This window comes from Hibiscus syriacus, unplaced genomic scaffold, assembly GCF_006381635.1.
Source record: "Hibiscus syriacus cultivar Baekdansim isolate YM2019G1 unplaced genomic scaffold, ASM638163v2 tig00116997_pilon, whole genome shotgun sequence".
Lineage (NCBI taxonomy): Eukaryota > Viridiplantae > Streptophyta > Magnoliopsida > Malvales > Malvaceae > Hibiscus > Hibiscus syriacus.
Genome location: NW_024063513.1, coordinates 4,008,704 through 4,028,400, shown reverse-complemented (window position 1 = coordinate 4,028,400; position 19,697 = coordinate 4,008,704). Strand labels below are relative to the sequence as shown.

At 36.7% G+C, this 19,697-nt stretch overlaps 2 protein-coding genes and 1 pseudogene across 2 annotated transcripts; 1 reads left to right on the top strand and 2 right to left on the bottom strand.

Annotated features, from left to right (window-relative positions):
• Positions 1-369: 369 nt before the first annotated feature.
• LOC120194335 (glycine-rich cell wall structural protein 1.0-like) lies at positions 370-856 on the bottom strand. Its single transcript, XM_039196661.1, has 2 exons — positions 748-856; positions 370-686 (listed from the first exon to the last, which is right to left on the bottom strand). Exons 1-2 carry the CDS (start codon positions 854-856, stop codon positions 370-372), a joined length of 426 nt encoding a protein of 141 aa, XP_039052592.1.
• A 3,304-nt stretch (positions 857-4,160) lies between these two features.
• Positions 4,161-5,136, top strand: LOC120194334 (protein TRANSPORT INHIBITOR RESPONSE 1-like). Its single transcript, XM_039196660.1, has 2 exons — positions 4,161-4,374; positions 4,583-5,136. Exons 1-2 carry the CDS (start codon positions 4,161-4,163, stop codon positions 5,134-5,136), a joined length of 768 nt encoding a protein of 255 aa, XP_039052591.1.
• A 3,645-nt stretch (positions 5,137-8,781) lies between these two features.
• On the bottom strand, positions 8,782-13,104 carry LOC120194449 (annotated as a pseudogene).
• Between the last annotated feature and the right edge of the window lie 6,593 nt (positions 13,105-19,697).

The following is a 19,697-nucleotide window of genomic DNA, read 5'->3' as shown; positions in this document are numbered from 1 at the left end:
AAAGAGAAAAGTCAAATTGACCATACTTGTAATAAACACTCGTTAAAATCACCTCTCACTTTCGTATGAATTCAATATGTAAAACTAATAACCAATGATAAGGGAAACATGAAGCAGCAATGAAGCAAGCTTTTTCATAGTTTTAGCTTTGCTTTTGTTCACCCAAAGTGGTACAGAGGCCAGGTCATATTCTCACCATAGTGGGCAGCAACAAGAGCTAAGAAGAAGAAGAAGAAGAGGCGGTGGGAGAAGAGGAGGAACATCATGTGACCCATTGTTTCAGTTCCTGTTCGGAACCTTTGGTCAATGGCCTTTCTCAACATCTGCCTCTCCGGACAACCCTTTTCTGCCTAGGCGAAGGCCTTCCCCTCATAGGAGATCTCCGCCATTGCCGTCGCCTTTACCACCTTTATTACCATCCCCTCCTCCATTAGTCTCATCACCACCACCCTTACTTCCTTTACCTTCCCCGGCACCGGTTACTTCTGCTCCACCACCTTCATCCTCACCGTCGTTGTCACCGCCTCCACCATTAGTTCCATCAACACCACCACCATTTGTATTTTCACCACCACCGCTAGTTCTTTCACCACCTCCAACGCCAATATTTCCATGACTAACTCCTCCGGTCACTCCATCTATTCCAGATTTATCACCACCACCAAACCCTTTCCTTCTGACAGAGCCTGATACGACACCAGAACCACCTCAGCTCCCAATATTTTCTCCTCTAGGCGATGAATTTACACCAATCCCGCCCGTATCCACCAACAGAGCCAAACTTGCCACCAGATGATGATTTTACACCAGCAACGTCACTCCCTTCCGTATTTGCTACTCCAAAGGAGCCTAGCATGCCTCCAGATGATGAGTTTACACCAACAACGCCTCTTCTTCCCGTATTTACTCCACCAGTCGAGTTTCAACCAACACCACCGTTTCTGCCCACAATTTTTTCACCGCCAGCACGAGATTTGTCGCCTGATGTGACTGTCCCAATATTTTCTTCACCACAACTTCCACCCTTTACATTTGCACCACCCATCGAATCAACTGGTCTACCAAATTTTTTTCTGCCAACTCCAGTAATCCCAACTATCCCTGAGCAGTCATTTCCATTTTCCTCCACTCCATCAGCACCAGATACCGGTTTCGTGCACCCAGAGTCACCTCCGCTATCTTTCTTACCATTAGTCCAGCTTCCTCCTTCATTTGATTCGCCTCCTTTTAAACATTAGATTCCTGTCTTGTGTTACACTGCATATGCTCTCAAAAATAAGGAGAAGATAGTTGATGGATGCTATTCTCGTGTTCAAAAGTTGTTTGTTTTTAGACTGTTTGCCTTTGTATTATTTTTCCTGTTTCTTGTATAATATGTGTTTATGTTTAATTAATACAAAAATGAAGTAAAATTTGTTTTGAGAAAGAAAGATGACCATGAAAACAAATCAATTCCTAAACGGAGATGGTTTTAAGGCTTAAATGGATTCTATCTCTAACTTAACTTTATAAAAGTTCAAGTATCACTTTTAATTATTAATCAGTTAAATATTCATTTAAAACACCATCCATCTTTAAAATCGAAAATTGTGGTGTTAAGTTTTCAAAATGAAAAAGAAAATGGTATTGTTAATGATAACATCTAAAACATTAAAATATTGTCCCGCTATAGTAGAAGTATAACGAGCAAGGTATCATTGGCAGATCGCCTTACGTATTGGACGTGAATGTATGGTGAGCAACCAACAATCGTCAGGCTTTCAGAAGGAAGCATCGAAATGTTATTGAAATGATTCTCCAACCAGCAAACAACACTAGCGGAATCACTCAGTAATAACTTGAAGAGAATCAAGTTAACCGCTAAGCGAATACCATAAATGATGGCATGCGTCTCCATAGCACCAGCATCAGTATCAGAATAGCACGACCAACAATTACAAGACCATTAGGCATCTCCAGTAATGAGTCCAATGGGCGGTGTACCGATGTCCATCGAATATGTCTCATCTACATTAATTTTGAAGCAACCAGGAGGAGGCTTTTTCTAGCAGGCGACTTGGAAGGAAGTGAGCGATGGACAAGGTGTCGGGGAAGATGAAGCTGCAACGTAGGCCGATTGAAGTGTCTTACCTAGGGGTGCACATTTCGGGTTAAGTTTTGGCCGATCCTATTCACTGTCCGAAACTCGATCCCATGGCTTTAGGTCTTTAGGGTGACTTCACTCGAGTTTCTTTTTTAATCTTAGATATATAAAATATAATTATATTATTTTTCAAATAATATCATGTCAGATTAAATATTTTTCATTCTAAATCTGTATCTCATCACACCCAAATATATCTTTTAAAAAAACTCAACTCCACTGAAACCTAAAACTAAAAAAAAAAATCCAATAAAATAAAATTGAATAAAAACTCATCAATTTTAAGTCCCATACTCGTCCCTAATCTTACCATTCACGAGCATATGCTATCCAAGAAAAACACGACTATCGTGCAAATTCAAACTAAAATAGTTTAAAATACTTTTTTTTGAAGCTAGGTTAGTCTTAGGGTAAATTATACCAGTTACTCCTCTTATTTTTACCATCAATCTTTTAATTTTGTTAATTAAATCATTAAACTATTTAATTGTTCTCAATTAAGCCACTTATAATTAATATTTAAAAAAATTAAGTGACATAATAGTTAAATATTTTGGTATAATCACACATTTGATCCATATTATTTACATATTGTCTTAATTTAGTCTTACTTTTAATAAATTAAAATAAATTTAATCCTCCAATCGAATTATACCACATGTCACCATCTGATTGAAAGAAAACAAAGCAAAGTAATTTGGGGTAAAATGGATTCAAACCTGAGACAATTGTGAAACCAAGCATGTACCCAACCATTAAGCCAATACCAATGTTTGATTACAAATAGACAATATGTTTTATATATTTTGTATCTTACTGTATATAGCGACAGATGCAAGGCTTATCCATGGTGGGCACGTGCCTACCCTTAAATTTGAATTTACTTATATTAGTTGTCTATTTTACTATTGGTGTCCGCCATGAAAATTTATTTGTATCCACCTTATAAGAAAACTTTCTATTATTAATATATACGAGCCCACCCTAAAAAATATCTCCAGATCCGCCAATAAATGTATAAATACTTAACTTAAATTCCTAATACTTTATATATATATATTAATTTTAAAAAAATATTGGTCAAATCCCTTTAGTCCCAAATTACTTTGCTTTATTTTATTTCAATCACAGGATGATATGTGGCAAGATATGTTTTTTGATTGGAAGATTAAATTTATTTTAATAATTAAAAATATGATTAAATTGAGATAATACATAAATAATACGGACCAAATGTGTGATTATACCAAAATATTTAACTGTCATGTCACCTAATTTACTAAATGTTAGTTGCAAGTGGCTTGATTGAGAATAATTAAATTGTTTAGTGTTTTGATTGAAAAATTAAAAAAACCGACAATAAAAATAAAAAGACTAAATAACTAAGTGATCAATATTATAATTTACCCTTTTTTATTACGACTTTAATTTATATTTATTTTGATGGTTTGATTTCAGGCGATTTATTTATTAATTGTAATTTTAAAACAATAAATAATGTATGTATAACTATTTAATTATGTATATTTAAAACATATGATCAGGAATAGTCTAAACAGTATTTTATAATATGATCTATTAACGTGTGACGGCATTATCTATATAATAATTCAAGTTTCGAAAATCCGGCTTAAATTTTTTTGTACCAGCATTTATCAAATTGTTTCTGATCTCAATTTCCTTTTGAATTTAAGTGGCTATGAATAATTTAATAAAAAAAAAAAGTGGCTATGAATAATGGACCGTTATGATTATGGAGCCTATGTATTGAAAAGACATATCACATATACCTTACCCTACCATCAGACAGTAACGTCAAGAATTCGAATTCAAATTCAAGCCTAAATATTAACACTTTTATATTATAATTGAGTGTGACGAAATTACTTTACCTTTTTTAATTTTGAAGGGAATTAATTTTCTTATATCAAGAAACAAATTTAATTGTCAAGCAATTCTCTTATTTTCTGGCTGGCCTCGCCTTTGCATATTCAATTTCTTCCCGATTAAATTGATCATGGAATTACCAGAAGAATGCTGGGAATCAATTTTCAGTTTCTTAGAACACCATCGCTACTCCGAACCTCTTTCTTTGGTGTGCAAAAGGTTTCTTTCCATTACCAGTCATCTCCGTCGCACTCTCACCATCACCGACCCAACCCTTGAATCCCTCCCCAATATCCTCCTCCGCTTTCCAAATCTCACCACCATCGTTTTCCGTGATTTCCACGGTAATCTCGACTCGGTTCTTTCATTGATCTCTCATCTGGGCTGCCCTTGAAATCCCTCGACATTTCCAGCCACAAGTGTTTCCCTTTACTGGGTTTGAAGCGCTTGGCTTCCAAGATGAGGAATTTGGTAGAATTGAAATGCTCCAACATTGGGTCTTTGAAAGACTCTGATTTGATTGAGATCGGAATTGTTTCCCTTCTCTCGAAGTGGTTGACATTAGCTATCCTGACCATGGATGTGGGTTTTCCCCGAACGGGTCATTGGATTCGAAGAGTGTTTCTGGTTTGCTTACCGATTATGGTATTCTTAGGTTGGCCTCGTCGCTCAAGAGTTTGCGCAAGATTGATCTCTCTGGTAATACCTTCATAACCGATCAAGCTCTTGTTACTTTATCGTCCAATTGTTTGTTCTTGACTGAAATTGGGATTCGTGATTGCGATTTCATTACCCAGAACGGAATTGCTTTGGCTCTTCGTAAAAGTGATAATTTGAAGTCGATTTTCATCAATGGAATTGGAATTCCTTCGATTGATGCATGTTTTTTGGATTCCTTTGCTTATGCCAGAAGTTTAAGCGAGCTTGATCTCTCCAATTCGTTTATATCTGATGAATTGTTGTGTTTAGTAGCTGAAGCTAACCTTCCATTGCACAAGCTTGTCTCTCTCGTTGCTTTTGTTTCACATTTGATGGGATTTGTTTTCTCTTGTCCAAGTATCCGTCTATTACATACTTGGATCTTGAAGGAGCAAATTTCCGGCTGAAATTGCTGTGAATCCTAGAGTAAGGCATTACATTTGGGTGGAATAACAATTTGAATGATGAATGCTTGAAAAATGGCTTCTAATGTTTGCCCCAACTTGGAAGTACTCGACGTTACCTACTGCCCATGTCTTACCGAAGAAGGCATCTTGCAGATTTTGAAGAACTGTTTGCAGATTAGATGTTTAGATAGTAAATGTCAGGGGTTAATAATCTTGAATTTGACTTTGAACTTCCTAAACTAGAGGTTTTGCAAGCCGAGGGGTTGGCTATTGATGACATACATTGGCTTCAATCGGAAGCATTGTGGACGGCTATCCCGTTTGAATTTGGAAGGTTGCTTGAATGTGACTGCCAAAGGAGTTGAAGGCGTGATATTGAACTGCAAAGCGTTGAAAAGATGAACTTGAGATGGTGTAACAATGTGAGTCTGGACATTGTAGCTTGGATGGTGCTTTCAAGGCAATCTTTAAGGAAAATTACACTGCCATGTGGTTCAGTTCCTACTGCAAACCAGAAGGATTTTTTCTTACGCCATGGATGTTTGGTTTGTCAAGGTTAGTTTTTCGACAAGTGGAGTTATGTTCAACTATTATATCTGTATATTACAAAAGAATTAAGTATCAAATTGCACAGTTAGATGATTGAAACTATGCGGGGGACTAGAATTGCATCACATATGAATAGTCATTTTCTATTTGCGTCGCAATTTAGGTGAGTTGTTAGGTAAATTGCAGAATGGAGCTTGCTATGAATTATGATACAGAAGAAATAAATTCATTTCATGTCACATTCTGTGTTTTAGCTAATCTGTTTGACTTGTTTGTAGTGGCCAGATGGATGGTTTGTCGTAACTACACCAATTCACTTCATATGATCCTCCAAGGATTCAATTATAAAAGAAGCTAATCATATGCAGCACGGATATCTTATCTAACATTCTGGCCATGACAAAAAAATTGCATGAAGGTTCAAGTATTTCTGCAGAAGAAATTGTCCAATTATCCATCTTTATCTTCTTATTCAAAATATTTTCACTGGTTTCAGTTTTTCACTGTAATATTTGTTATAACATGAATACATACAAGGAGATTGAAGATGGTCGCAATGTTAATTTATGAATTAAGTATTGGTTATGAAAAAAGAAATTATATCCTTGGATTTAGACTATTATTTAAATATAATAACTATATAAATGGTTAAAGTATGATTATGTTTTGTTTTCAGCATTGAAGTTTTTTGAAGTAACGAGATGATAATTAACATTATCATTTTATTACAAATCGGTCACTTAATTGTTAACCTTCATTAGTTGGGTCACAGCAATCTGTTGTGGTAATTAGACAAACTGATATAGACTTAAATTATTTAAAGAATTATAACTCAATTTTATTGAGCAATTGAAGATGAGGCTCTCACATATGTATTAGTTTTTTTTACCTTTTTGTCCTTTCAAAATTCTTTAATCTTGTGTTTTTTCAATTGCTTTTGACATGTATAGCATGTGTTATTTATTTGGACACAGTGATGGACCTAAGCAGACACGGGTGAGGTAGCCATCTTCCTTGAAAATTTAAAATTATCATATATTTTAAATTTTTTATGTGTTTTTTTATTTTCGTTCCACTATAATTTTATAAGTTTAAGTTTACCCCTTAGAATTTTATAAGTTTAAGTTTACCCCTTAGAATTTTTTAAGTTTAAGTTTGTCCCCGGCATAAATTCATATTTCCGTCCTTGTTTGGAGATATTTTCCAACGTAGTATTATTTTTAACCAAGACATTGAATTTTATTAAATGAAAAGAGAAAATAAACATAGCACACCCTAACTTACAAACAATTTAAGAAATATAATCAATAAAACTCACGAAAATATAAAGTTTAAACATAAAACTCAAGATGGCACACAAACATGAAAAGCAAGTCAAAATTTTCCCTTAAATTCTTCTACGAGCTTTCATAAAATACATTTTTCAATGAAGTCTCTCTGCCTTTACTCAACTAAACGCAAGAAAAAAAAATATAAAAAATATAAGAAGCGTGGAGAACACGGATGAACAACAAACTATGGTGGTGGATACAACCATGGAAGGAATAAAATCTAATGACGGTGTCCAAGATATGAATGGAGATCATAAGGGGCATGAACGTAACCGATTAGGGGAACGGAAGGCGTCTTATGCATCAATTACTGCAAAGCATTTTGCGACGAAAACTAAGAGAAACTTTGGTGAAGGCTTTGACTTGGACAACATAATTGTTTCGGATGAGGATTGCATGGTTGGTGATTCGGGTCTCTTTCCGAAAATTTCTTTCTCCAAAAAAGTCCATGAACAGATTGACATCAGCATGAGTAACACAATTATTGTTCATCTTCTTGGTCGAACTATAGGATTCAACACATTATTGTCCCATATCCATGCTTTGTGGAAACCGATTGGAGAGCTTCAGTTAGTTGATCTGGACAATAACTACTTTCTAGTTAGATTTGAAGATGAAAGAGACTTCGCTAATGTTCTTACGGAAGGCCCTTGGACGATTTATGGAAACTACTTAATGATGCAACCTTGGAGTAGAGCCTTTTCCACGTCCGAAAAGCATCCATCGAAGGTTATAGTATGGGTTAAACTTCCAGTCTCCCCTATCGGTATTATTGTAAGGCTCTTTTTCGACATATTGCTTTGGTTGTGGGGAATGTAATCAAGATTGATTACAACACTCAAGCCGGCGTACGTGGAAAGTTTGCTCGTATGGCGATAATGGTTGATTTAAACAAGCCGTAACGATCATGTATCGGAATAGATGATTTTGTGCAAAAAATAGAATATGAGGGTCTTAATCATATATGCTTTGGTTTCGGAATCTATGGATATTCAAAGGAGACTTGCAGTAAAGCAGAGAATCCTACTGGGAGTCGAACACTCTGGCAACCTCGCCCGTGGCTACCCAACTGTCGCTAATGAGGAGGGCGAATTGTATAGCCAATGAATGATTGTTCCGAGTCGACGACGCAAAACTACTGTTAGCAAAGGAAGTAATAATGGACCTCAGGTTGGACAAAACTCAGGCTCTAGGTTTGCTGCTCTCGATGCTAATGAAAAAAGTGTGGAAACAGTGATCCCGAACCAGCATAGAAAGATTGTTTTTGATCTTGGAACGCATGCAGATGGTGAACCCGCGTCATCGTGGTGACAAGGACGAAAGTAAAGATGAACCACATAGATAACGAAAGAATCAGGGCCTCAGAGGAAGAAGAACGCAAGAAAAGAAGTCGGAGCCGTTGTCTACTACTAGTATGTTTTAGAAGCTCGTCAAGATTGGAAGCAGAGAAAATGAAATTACGAGGAAGATGAGGATGTTAATGATGATATCCTAACAGTTAAGATCTCATTTTATTAGTTGACAGTTGAAAGGATAAAATAAATCATCTAATTTTTCATCTTACCATATTGGTTAAGGGCTTTGTTCGTATTAATTTCTTTGTCTAGGTGCGAATTGGCTTAGGCCTAATGAATGCATGAACAATAAAGTAAGGAAACCGGAACATAATCAAACTAAAAAATCTATTGGAATTAGTGAAATATTACTTCAACCATTAAATGGAAGTATGGAAGAATATTTTTCTTTATTACATTGATACTGAAAAAAGAACCTGCTGCTGCTATGAAGGCCGTCCTTACATTGCCACTCTGTTATTACAGAAACAACTAATAAAGAAAAAAGACATTGGATATTGCTAATTTCCAATCTTCAGCCATTGCATTTCTCACACCGTGTAGTTCTGATTGATGGTCTCAATGTCGAGTCCTTTGAGTTTCACAACTGAGTCGACATGGCCTTTCAGCGTGTGAAGCTCCCTCAACCTAGTAAACCCAGACTAAAATGTTATAACAAGATTGTTCATTTTAATGAAATGAAATAGTGAAACAACATATTATCGTCACCTTGCGACTTCAGCGCGTTTCTTGGCTTGTTCGGCAATCTCCGATAACTCTCGGTAGCTGCTCTTGTCATTCAAGATTTCTTCAGTTCCAGGAGCCTGCAGTCCGTGAAGGGTACGTTGCGCCGTGGCCCATTGTGCCTCCCTCTCTTCCCTTCCATAATCCTTCTTTGTTGTGAAAGCAGTCTATGTATGATGTGTGCAAATATCAGTATGTTACCTTGTTCATTGTTTCAGTTTCCGTTCAAGGAAGATTTTGCGTACCTTGTTCTGAAGAAGATTATCCCATGCCTTTCCGCTTAATGCATATCGGGTTATGAACTTGAGAACATCGAGTGGGAAGTAGAACACTAAACTGTAGAGCCAAATGACACCAGCCCAACCCCATCCAATGCCTTTGATTCTAGCGAATTCCCAGTTAGCATAAACAGCAAGCACAGTAGCCACCTTAGAAAGTCGAACAACGGGCAAGAAACAAATCAGTAAGTTTGTTATTGTATATCAAATTTTGCAGTGATGTCAAGCGGTACGGAACTCACCAGTTGTGCAAGAAGGAAGGCAAACACTAGCAAGAGACCGGGGCGCTCGATAAAGGACCAGCTCCGAGAACGAGTGACAAAGATGAGTGCCTGGCTCACAATACTCACTTGGAGATAAACAGCAGCTGTAAGTTCATCTATATTGTACCGAATGGATTTTACCCCAAACTTCTCCTGCAATCAATGATCGACCTTTAATACTTGTTTTGTCGTTCACAGTATGGTGTTAAGGAAAATGTAAGGAGTATTTTTCTTACCGAAAAGAAATCGGATTCATTAGCAAGCCAGAAGAAAACAACGGTCATGCAAGCAAGATAGGTTCCAAGGACAACGCCAGTGGCAAAGATCTCCCTGAGCTTCCATGAGTCGGGCATTGGAGATGGCTTAACCCTGTCCTTGGAGATGGTCATAATAGTTCCATCGTTGAGTATAGCAATGATCAATACCATGAAAGGGGAGAAATCAAATTTCCAAATAAGAGCAAGTAGCATGAAACCAAGCACGATACGGACAGTGATGGAGACGGCATAGATGGTATAGTTTTTCATTCTCTGGAAAATTGCTCTGCTTGTTAGAACGGCACTGACAATCACACTCAGTCCAGGTTCGGTTAAGACTATATCTGATGCACTTCGAGCTGCATCGGTTGCATCGTCGACTGCTATTCCAATGTCTGCCTTTTTAAGGGCTGGAGCATCATTCACACCGTCTCCAGTCATGCCACAAATATGCTTCCTTTCTTGTAGCCTCTTCACAATCTCATACTTGTGCTCTGAATGGTAAGCTTATTAGTTAGGGCAACAATGCTAGTTACTTATAGATCACAAATTGTTTATCAACTCAGTTACCTGGGAAAACTCCTGCAAATCCATCAGCCTTTTCAATAAGCTCATCAACATCGATTGTGTCAACTCTTTCATCTTTATTTTGGCCTAGGAGTGCAGATGATGGATACATGTTGGTTCCCATACCGAGCCTCCTACCGGTTTCCTTACCAATCGCCAGCTGATCACCAGTTATCATCTTGACATTGACACCAAGATGGAGTGCACGGCGAATTGTCTCCGCACTATCATGTCTTGGAGGATCAAAAAGAGGTAAGAGCCCCACAAACTCCCAGGGACTTCCTGGGCTGTCCTTGGTTTTCTCAGGAACGGTCTAAAAATCCAAACAAGTTTGTTCAACGGTAAGCTTTTCTTCCATTTGCTTCTTAACATAAAACATAATTATGAAGAAAAACTGCAGACAGACTCACCTGTCTAGCCACACCAAGAGAACGAAGTCCACGATCAGCAAATTTATCAATGATATCATGAGCTTTCTTCTTCAAGTCTTCTCGAAGGACACAGAGATCAAGAATCTGATAGAGATGTCAGGTAAAAATCAGAAGCAAAGAAAAACACAGCCAGGAAAAGAAAAATGTTGTATAAGCTGCTGCTGATTATTACCTGCTCCGGTGCACCTTTGCTGACTCGATGCCAGGAGCCATCAGAGTCAATATATGTCATGGCTGTACGCTTGTCAACCGGATTAAAAGGGAAGAAATGCACCTCAGTGATACCCTGTCTAGCCTGTAAACCAAATATAAAATGTAAGATTTATTTTCTTAACATGAACTAGATTTAGTCTCCATCATTCGGAAGGCTTTGCAGTCCTGAACTGAAAGGACTCAAACTAATGGAAATAGATTGATATGCACAGGCAAACTCTTTACCTCCTTGGGGTCTCCTAGCATTCCAACATGCAGGCATCAATAGCATCTTGGTTCTCGACCCTAGATGCCTTGCCGCGAGTAAAAGAAGCATTTCCTTGTCAACATCCTTTGCGAAAACCTGAAATTTCAGTTTTATGATCAATGAGTTATGGTTTCTAAACAAATGAACCAACCTCAGTAAAATAACCGAGTTTTATTTACATTTGTCATCTAATTCATAGACCAACCTCGACCATGCTCTTGTCTACAGTAAGCTTGTTTAGAGTAAGTGTCCCAGTCTTGTCACTGCAGAGTACATCCATCCCTGCCATTTCCTCAATTGCTGTCATTCTCTTTGTAATAGCTCCTTGTTGAGAAAGCCGATGAGAACCGATGGCCATTGTCACCGACAAAACTGTTGGCATGGCGATAGGAATCCCTCCGATGAGAAGCACCAAGAGATTATCAATTCCATCCCTATATCTACGGTGCTGGATCGGATACATCACTATGATCTCAATAAACATGCCTACTGCAATTGAGCATATGCAGAAGTTCCCAATAGCTGTCAGCACCTGAGCAATCAATTACCATGCAGTACACGCATCAGATATTAAAATAGAATTCAGCAAAACTGGTGGATGACATTAAATTTATAAGCTTGTGAGGTTACCTTCTGGAAATGCCCTACGTTGTTGGTGCTATCTACCAGGTGAGCAGCTTTACCGAAGAAGGTGTGAACGCCGGTAGCAATAACAACAGCCTCAAGCTCACCTTGCTTGACGGTAGAACCCGAGTATACCCCGTCACCTGGGTTCTTGTTAACCGGCAAAGACTCACCAGTTAAGGCAGATTGATCGACCTTGAGAGAATCACCTTCGAGGAGACGTGCATCTGCCGGGATGATATCTCCCAACTTGATGCTGATGATATCTCCCGGAACCAAAATCGCAGCTTCTTGTTCTCCCCATTTCCCATCTCGCAGGACCTGTATAAATCATTCAAACATGCAAACAAAACATCAGTTCAAGCATCTAGAATGCAGCATATGCTTGTATTGTGTTGGCCAATTATTGATTGTGAATAAGCACCTTGGTTTTGGGAGCAAGACCGGCCATAAGTGCCGCAGCAGCATTGCCTGCGTTGTTTTCTTCAATGAAACTGATTGTGGAGTTGATGAAAAGCAATGCGGTGATACCAACGAAATCTTGCCAATCTGGGGGCTTGCCCTGCAGTTTTTGTTCATAGAGTTAAAAAGATTGTTTATCTAACTGAGATGCAAGTGCCAAGAAAAGAGAGAGAAAAGAGAAGGATTATACTCCTCCATTGGCCAAAGCAATGGCCATAATTGCTGCAATCTCCATAACCCATGACAGAGGATTCCACATGAATCCCAAGAACTTCAAAAACTTACTTTCCTGTTCGAAATTTATTCAACACTAATCAGCTCCTATCCACTTTATATATATATATATATGAGAATGGAAAATGGGGAAACAGTGGGAGTTAGATTAGCAAAAGTTACACTCTTTTCTTCGAGTTTGTTGGGGCCAAAGATTTGCAGTCTCTTCAGTCCTTCCTCGGTGGTCAAGCCTTCCTTGGTGCATTTCAACTGAAGAAACACTTCTTCAACAGGAATTCGCTCCTACAACCAAACACAAAAGCATCAAAAAAATGTACCCTAAAAAACAAACACAAATCAAAACAACATTAATTTCTTTCCCGTACAAGATCGACATTCTCGTTCTTGATTTCCTGCAGAGTGTCGCCTGTATCCCCCATCTTCTCTTTTCTTTTTCTCTTCAAAAAGAAAGACGATAAGACCAAACAAAAGTAGCACAGTTGATGAGGCTCTTCGGCTCTTGTGTTTCACTGTAAGCCTGTAAGTTAAATCAAAACAAAGCTCCTATCCTTGACGTCTTTATTTGTAACTCTGAAAATGACTCTACCTCTTCCAAAAGGAGTTGTTTATTTCCTTTTTTGGATTTTGGTTTTGTTTGTTTATTAGTTAAATACTAAACGTGTTTAACAAATCACACACCACGATTATCTAAGTGGGAGTTGGAGTAGATATATATACGAATCCGGTGTATCCTAAAAATAACCAAAATCTTGCTTCCATTTCGACAGTTGTATAAACTCTATCATGACCAAAATGGGCGATGGAGCGTAAGTCTCTTGAGTTACGCAAAAAGGGGCGTTGCATGCATCGTTCGTACGCTGAATGGAATTTTATTATTAATGATAAATTAAACCATAGTTGTGGGTTCGACAACTCACAAAGTATAGGAGAAATTTTTGGAGGCTATTTGAATTGGTATTTATAAAGAATAATTAAACCGTTGTTAACTTTTACATTTTTATTTATTTATTATATTTGCATAAAATAAAAAGATTAAAAAATAGCGCAAGAAACTATCTTTGAATCGTAAATATTTGTTTGAAATGACATTTTATTATATTCTAAAAATATAATCATTTTTTATTTTATTTTCATGTCATGCTATTATTTTGTTAAATTCATAAATTTACAATAAAACGTAAGTTTAAATATATTTAAAGTAATCTTTGAACCAGTCAAAGAAGTACTACAACAAGCAAGGCTCCAAGCACCCTAGTAAGTAGAACAAGAGAGCTACAAGTAAGCAAAGAGATAGTATATGAGAATACTAATGAACGTGAGGAAGAATGCTCATGTTATAGCTCAAATTACAATTAATACAAGTATTTAGTCACGTCTATGTCTTTAGAAATTATATACACAAGTTTAGTATTGAGCTTCCAATTCCTTCTATGAACTTAGAGAGTCTTAATTTGGAATTAATGTAATCTTTTGACCTATTATATTATTACTTCTTTGAATAATTTGAGGTGATTACGAGATAATATATGCTCAGAATTTCTTAACTTATTGATGATGTGCACATATCTACAAACACAATTGTTTGAACCAAAAATTTCTAGGAAGAATAATATTACTTTTTACCACTGAGACCACTTGATAAATTATTCTGATTTATTTTAAAATCTTTTGTCACATTTGAGAAATTCTCAAAACCCTTTTTCTTGAAAGCATTAGGTTATGAACTATTGCTCTTGGAAGGGCTTACTTGGGCCCTTGGTCTCCATCTGCATTTAAAGAGGCCTCACTAAGTTCTCATGGTTCGGTTTTTTCGGCCCTAGGTTATGAATTTATTGTTCATGGAAGGGCTTACTTGGTTCCTTGGTCTCCATATGCATTTAAAGAGGCCTCACTAAGTTCTCATGGTTTAATTTTTTGGCCCAATGCCCCATGCGGATCAATTATTTGAGGTATTGTCCCTACATAGAATTTTTTTTATAGAATACGACGTTTTTTTTACAGTGCACCCCGAGCTCATCACCTCGAGATCATGAGTTCCCTTTGATATTATTTTCAATTGGTCCTCACGTAGTGGGCCTGACGTGGGCCATTATTTTATTGGCATTATAATGACTAATCACTCCGAGGTGACGAGTTCATTAAAAATATTTTTAAAATTTTTTAAAAAAATGAAATTTAAAAATTTAAAAAAGAGGAAAAATTAGGGTAAACTCGTCATGTCGACGTGACGAGTTAGTTCAAATTCAAAAAAAATCAGTCATTCGTCAACAAGCAGATAGGCAGCAAAGGTTACTTGGAGGTGACAAGTTCGGTCGGGTAAAATTTTAAAAAATAAAAATAAAAGAAAAATGAATTTAAAATAAATAATTGCTAGAAATATTTTTTTAACATGAAAATTACAAAGAAAGTTTATCTATGTCTTCTAAGTTATTGACGATGCCTAGGAGTTGTCAGATAATAATGTCACGGGGCTCGTCGAGTACGTCAGGGTCATAGGTCTTCGACATCGTCTTGTCAAAGAGGTGTATTTAACACACTCTACGATCTACCTTCGAAATCTGGTGATGGATTTATGACATTTGACGCCATCATCGCCGTAACTGCTTCGACTTGCCTTTGGTGACCATATAGGATATGGTCCTACTCACCCGAAACCGCATGTTCTGTGGAAGATCCTTGAGTGTATTATAGTGCATCTCATGAACCTTCAACCCAATTCGATCGAGTTTCGACTGAAGTATAAAATGGAGGATAGAAACTGAAACTGGCCTGGGATGTCTAATAGTACTCTTTAGCGGCAGATGCTGAAGCGGAAGCAGAATACGACAATGTTTTCTTCTTAGACTTTGACTTAGACTTGGCGTGTAACACCCCTAACTCATATTCGACCCGAATACAAGTCCGATATGTCACATTGACTTTTCAAACTTTGATTCTTAAAGTAAAATCCCGGGAATTTAAAACTTTCATTAAAACAAAATACTTTAATTTACATAAAAGAGACCACTTAATACAAAATCCCGGGAATTTAAACTTTGTCAATTACTTCTGATTTGATTTCTTAGTAATGTTGATGTCCGTGCCACTTCTATTCTGAATCTTCTTATTTCTTTGTACCTACGTGTAAATCACTTACATGCTAAGTCATAGACTTAGTGAGGCAATAAATGAATATGCAACAATATATTCATGAATATGCATTCTTACCATTTCCTTCATGACATTTCAATATGCATGTATCTATTACACAATAACATATATAATCATATCATGCATGTACAAAACTTACCTTCTTGTACCACTTTCACCTTACTTTGTCTTTCAATTTCCCATGTATATTATTGAGAATAGAGGTATGAGAGTACATAGAGGTTGTGCACTAATGCTGTCACCACAGCTCGTATCAATTCCCTCATGGGGCACCGAACCTTAGTTCAGTATTCGTCCCGAAGGACTGTCATATATGTCCCATAGGACCACTACATCCCGAAGGACTATTATACCCTCGAATCTTGGCATGCCAATTACACCTATAGCTCTCATATCGTATACTATGGGCATTATTCTTATATTTTATATGTTCATGTACTCATGTCATTTCTCTTGTGATCATGTAGTTCATGTCATTTCTCTTGTGATCATGTAGCTCATGTCATTTCTCTTGTGATCATGTAACTCATGTCATTTCTCTTGTGATCATGTAGCTCATGTCATGTTCTCATATCACATATCATATCACATGTGTATTTGAATCTATTCATATATATACATCATTTAACCAATCACATGAACATATACATGCCTTATGCATGTATTACAATAATTATCATATATGCATGTTCACAACTATTGTATTATGAAAATCAATATAGGAATTAGACTTATCACAAGTCTTATTCCATTATACTATACATATAGTATGCACTCACCTTAGCTTTGCTTTGATTCAATTCTAATCCTTTGATCGTTCAGGAATAAGCTTACTTTTAGTATCAACATAATCACACATGGATCTATATCAGTATTATAGCTAATATACTCTAATGGTTCACTCTTTAGATTAAGATAAATGCCAATTTCCTCTTTTAATGAAGGTATGCATCGATGCACTAATTGCATTCGATCTTTTTATTTTAAAAGAGTGCATCGATGCACTACATGTGCATCGATACACCTTCAAACACTTTCTGGGTTTTAACCTTGATGTATCGATGCACTATGAATATGCATCAATGCACTCTGCCCAGAATCATCTTTGTGAACCCGAAAATTCATTCATTTTGGATTAAATCCTTCATGTTTAATCCTCTTTTTCATTCTTAACTATAGTATACATCCTTAAACCAATTTATACTCATTTATTTCATCTTAAACCTTCAAATCCTATCCTTCATATGTAATTCAAGAATTACATCAATAATTCAACATGTTTGAATTCCACTTTTAACACTTCGTATATCTTAACTAGATTGATGACAAGTCAAATTTAACTTTCAATTCTAGTTATGAACTCTATTCCAAGATTTCATTTAAGAACTTCAAATCTTAAATCTCTCCTAACTCCATCATCCTTTGATGTTAACATAACTTAAGCTTTCCTTAAGCTTAGTTATCATCTAATAATCAAAACCCAATATTAAATTTAACAAGAAACTCAATAATCAGAAATCTTACCTTTGCTTTGGTTCACACGCACAAGGAAGAAAGAAGAATAAGAGAACTCTGGAAGTCTTGGGTGTTTTCTCCCCTTCCACCCACGTGTATCCTTATATATACATAATTATCCTTTCTTTAATTATTTTTCCTTGCAATTACTCTATTGTCATTTCATTCCTTCTTCCTTTCAATTCCATCCTATACAATAATTTACATGTAAATCTTTATACTATTCATTCATTTTATTTTAACCACCAAATTCTGAGACTTTATAATTTAGTCACTAACCCGATATTGAGGATGTTACAACTCTCCCCCCTTAAGAAAATTCATCCTCGAATTTTCATTATGCAAAGAGGTAAGGGTACTTAATCCTCATGTTCTCTTCACGTTCCATGTTGCATCATCTACTTTGTGATTCCTCCACACGACTTTAACCAATGGAATAGTATTGTTCCTTAGTTGCTTGACTTCGTGAGCTAATATTTGAACAGGTTCTTCCTCATATGTTAAATCTGGTCAAACTTCAATTTCTTCAGTAGTCACAATGTGGGATGGATCAGATCGATATTTCCTAAGCATTGAGACATGAAAGACATTGTGTATCTTTTCCATTTCAGGTGGCAAAATTAGCTGATATGCTACTGGTCCTACTCTCTTAGTAATCTCGTAAGGTCCAATGAATCGAGGACTCAACTTTCCTTTCCATCCAAACCTCAACACTTTCTTCCACGGAGACACATTCAATAACACTTTATCTCCGACTTGAAATTCAATCTCTTTCCTTTTTAAATCAGCATACGATTTCTGTCTATCAGCTGCAGCTTTCAGATTATTCTGAATTACTTGAACTTTTTCTTCCGTATTCTGAATCAACTCAGGACCAATAACTTCTCGATCCTTAAGTTCATACCAGTTTAAGGGCATACGACATCTTCTTCCAATAGATCTTCATAGGGAGCCATTTTGATGCTTGACTGATAACTATTGTTGTACGTAAATTCAGCAAGTGGTAAATACCTTTCCCACAATCCTTTGAATTCAATGACACAAGCTCTTAGCATATCCTCTAGAATTTGAATAGTTCGCTCGGATTGGCCATCGGTTTGAGGATGAAACGCTGTACTGAAGTTCAACCGAGTTCCCAGTGCTCCATGTAATGACTTTCAAAATCGTGATGTGAATCTAGGATCTCGATCAGAAACTATGGAATTAGGTACACCATGCAAACGTATAATCTCTCTAATATACAGTTTCACATACTTATCCATGGAGAAATTAGTTCGTACCGGAATAAAATGGGATGACTTAGTCAATCTATCTACGATCACCCAGATTGAATCCTTTTTGTTCGGAGTTAAAGGCAACCCTATCATAAAATCCATCGTTATATTTTCCCATTTCCATTGAGGAATTGAAATTGGTTGTAACAATCCTGACAGAACCTGATGCTCAGCTTTGACTTGTTGACAAGCCAAACACTTTGATACAAATTTCGTAATGTCTTTCTTCATTCCCGGCCACCAATATCGACTCTTGAGATCCATATACATTTTGTTCCCTCCCGGATGCATTGTCAATGGACTACAATGAGCTTCCGTTAACAAATCATTATTTAATTCATCATCATCCGGAATTACCAATCTTTCTCGATAATATAAATTCTCATCAAACTTAATCTCATAATCCGTACCCTCTCTATTCCTTATCTGTTGTATCTTCTTTAAACACATTCCATCTTTAGCTTGCAATTCTTTAATTCAATCTAGCCATGCTGGCTTGACAGTCAGTTCTGTACAGATTGCACCATCTTCTCTTAACGATAATCTAGCATCAAGAGTTCGCAAAGCTGCAAACTTCTTTCTACTCAAGGCATCAGCTACTACATTTGCCTTTCCGGGATAGAAATCAATCACAACATCATAATCCTTGAGAAATTCCACCCATCTTCTTTGTCTTAAATTCAACTCTTTCGCAACATTCATTTTTAGAGTTGAAGTAACAGGAGGTTGGAAACGCGTCAATATCGCGTCTAACGTTCTAAAGAATATATCTTGATCATTTACAGGCATTCTAGAGGATATATGTTCTTCACTCTGCCTGGTCAGGGTAGGTGAATTACTACTTTCAGCGGGTCTATCATCTCCCGCTTCATTCCTATAACTACCTCGTCCGGACAACTATAAAAATACAACCATATAGTTCTATTAGCAAAACAGCATACTTACTATTCTATCATATCAGAAGTTTCCACTATTTTGTTGGTATGTATACATTATCAGACACTCTAGACTCCGATTTATGCCGAGAATCGACTAAACCGTAGCTCTGATACCATTAAATGTAACACCCTAACTCATATTCGACCTGA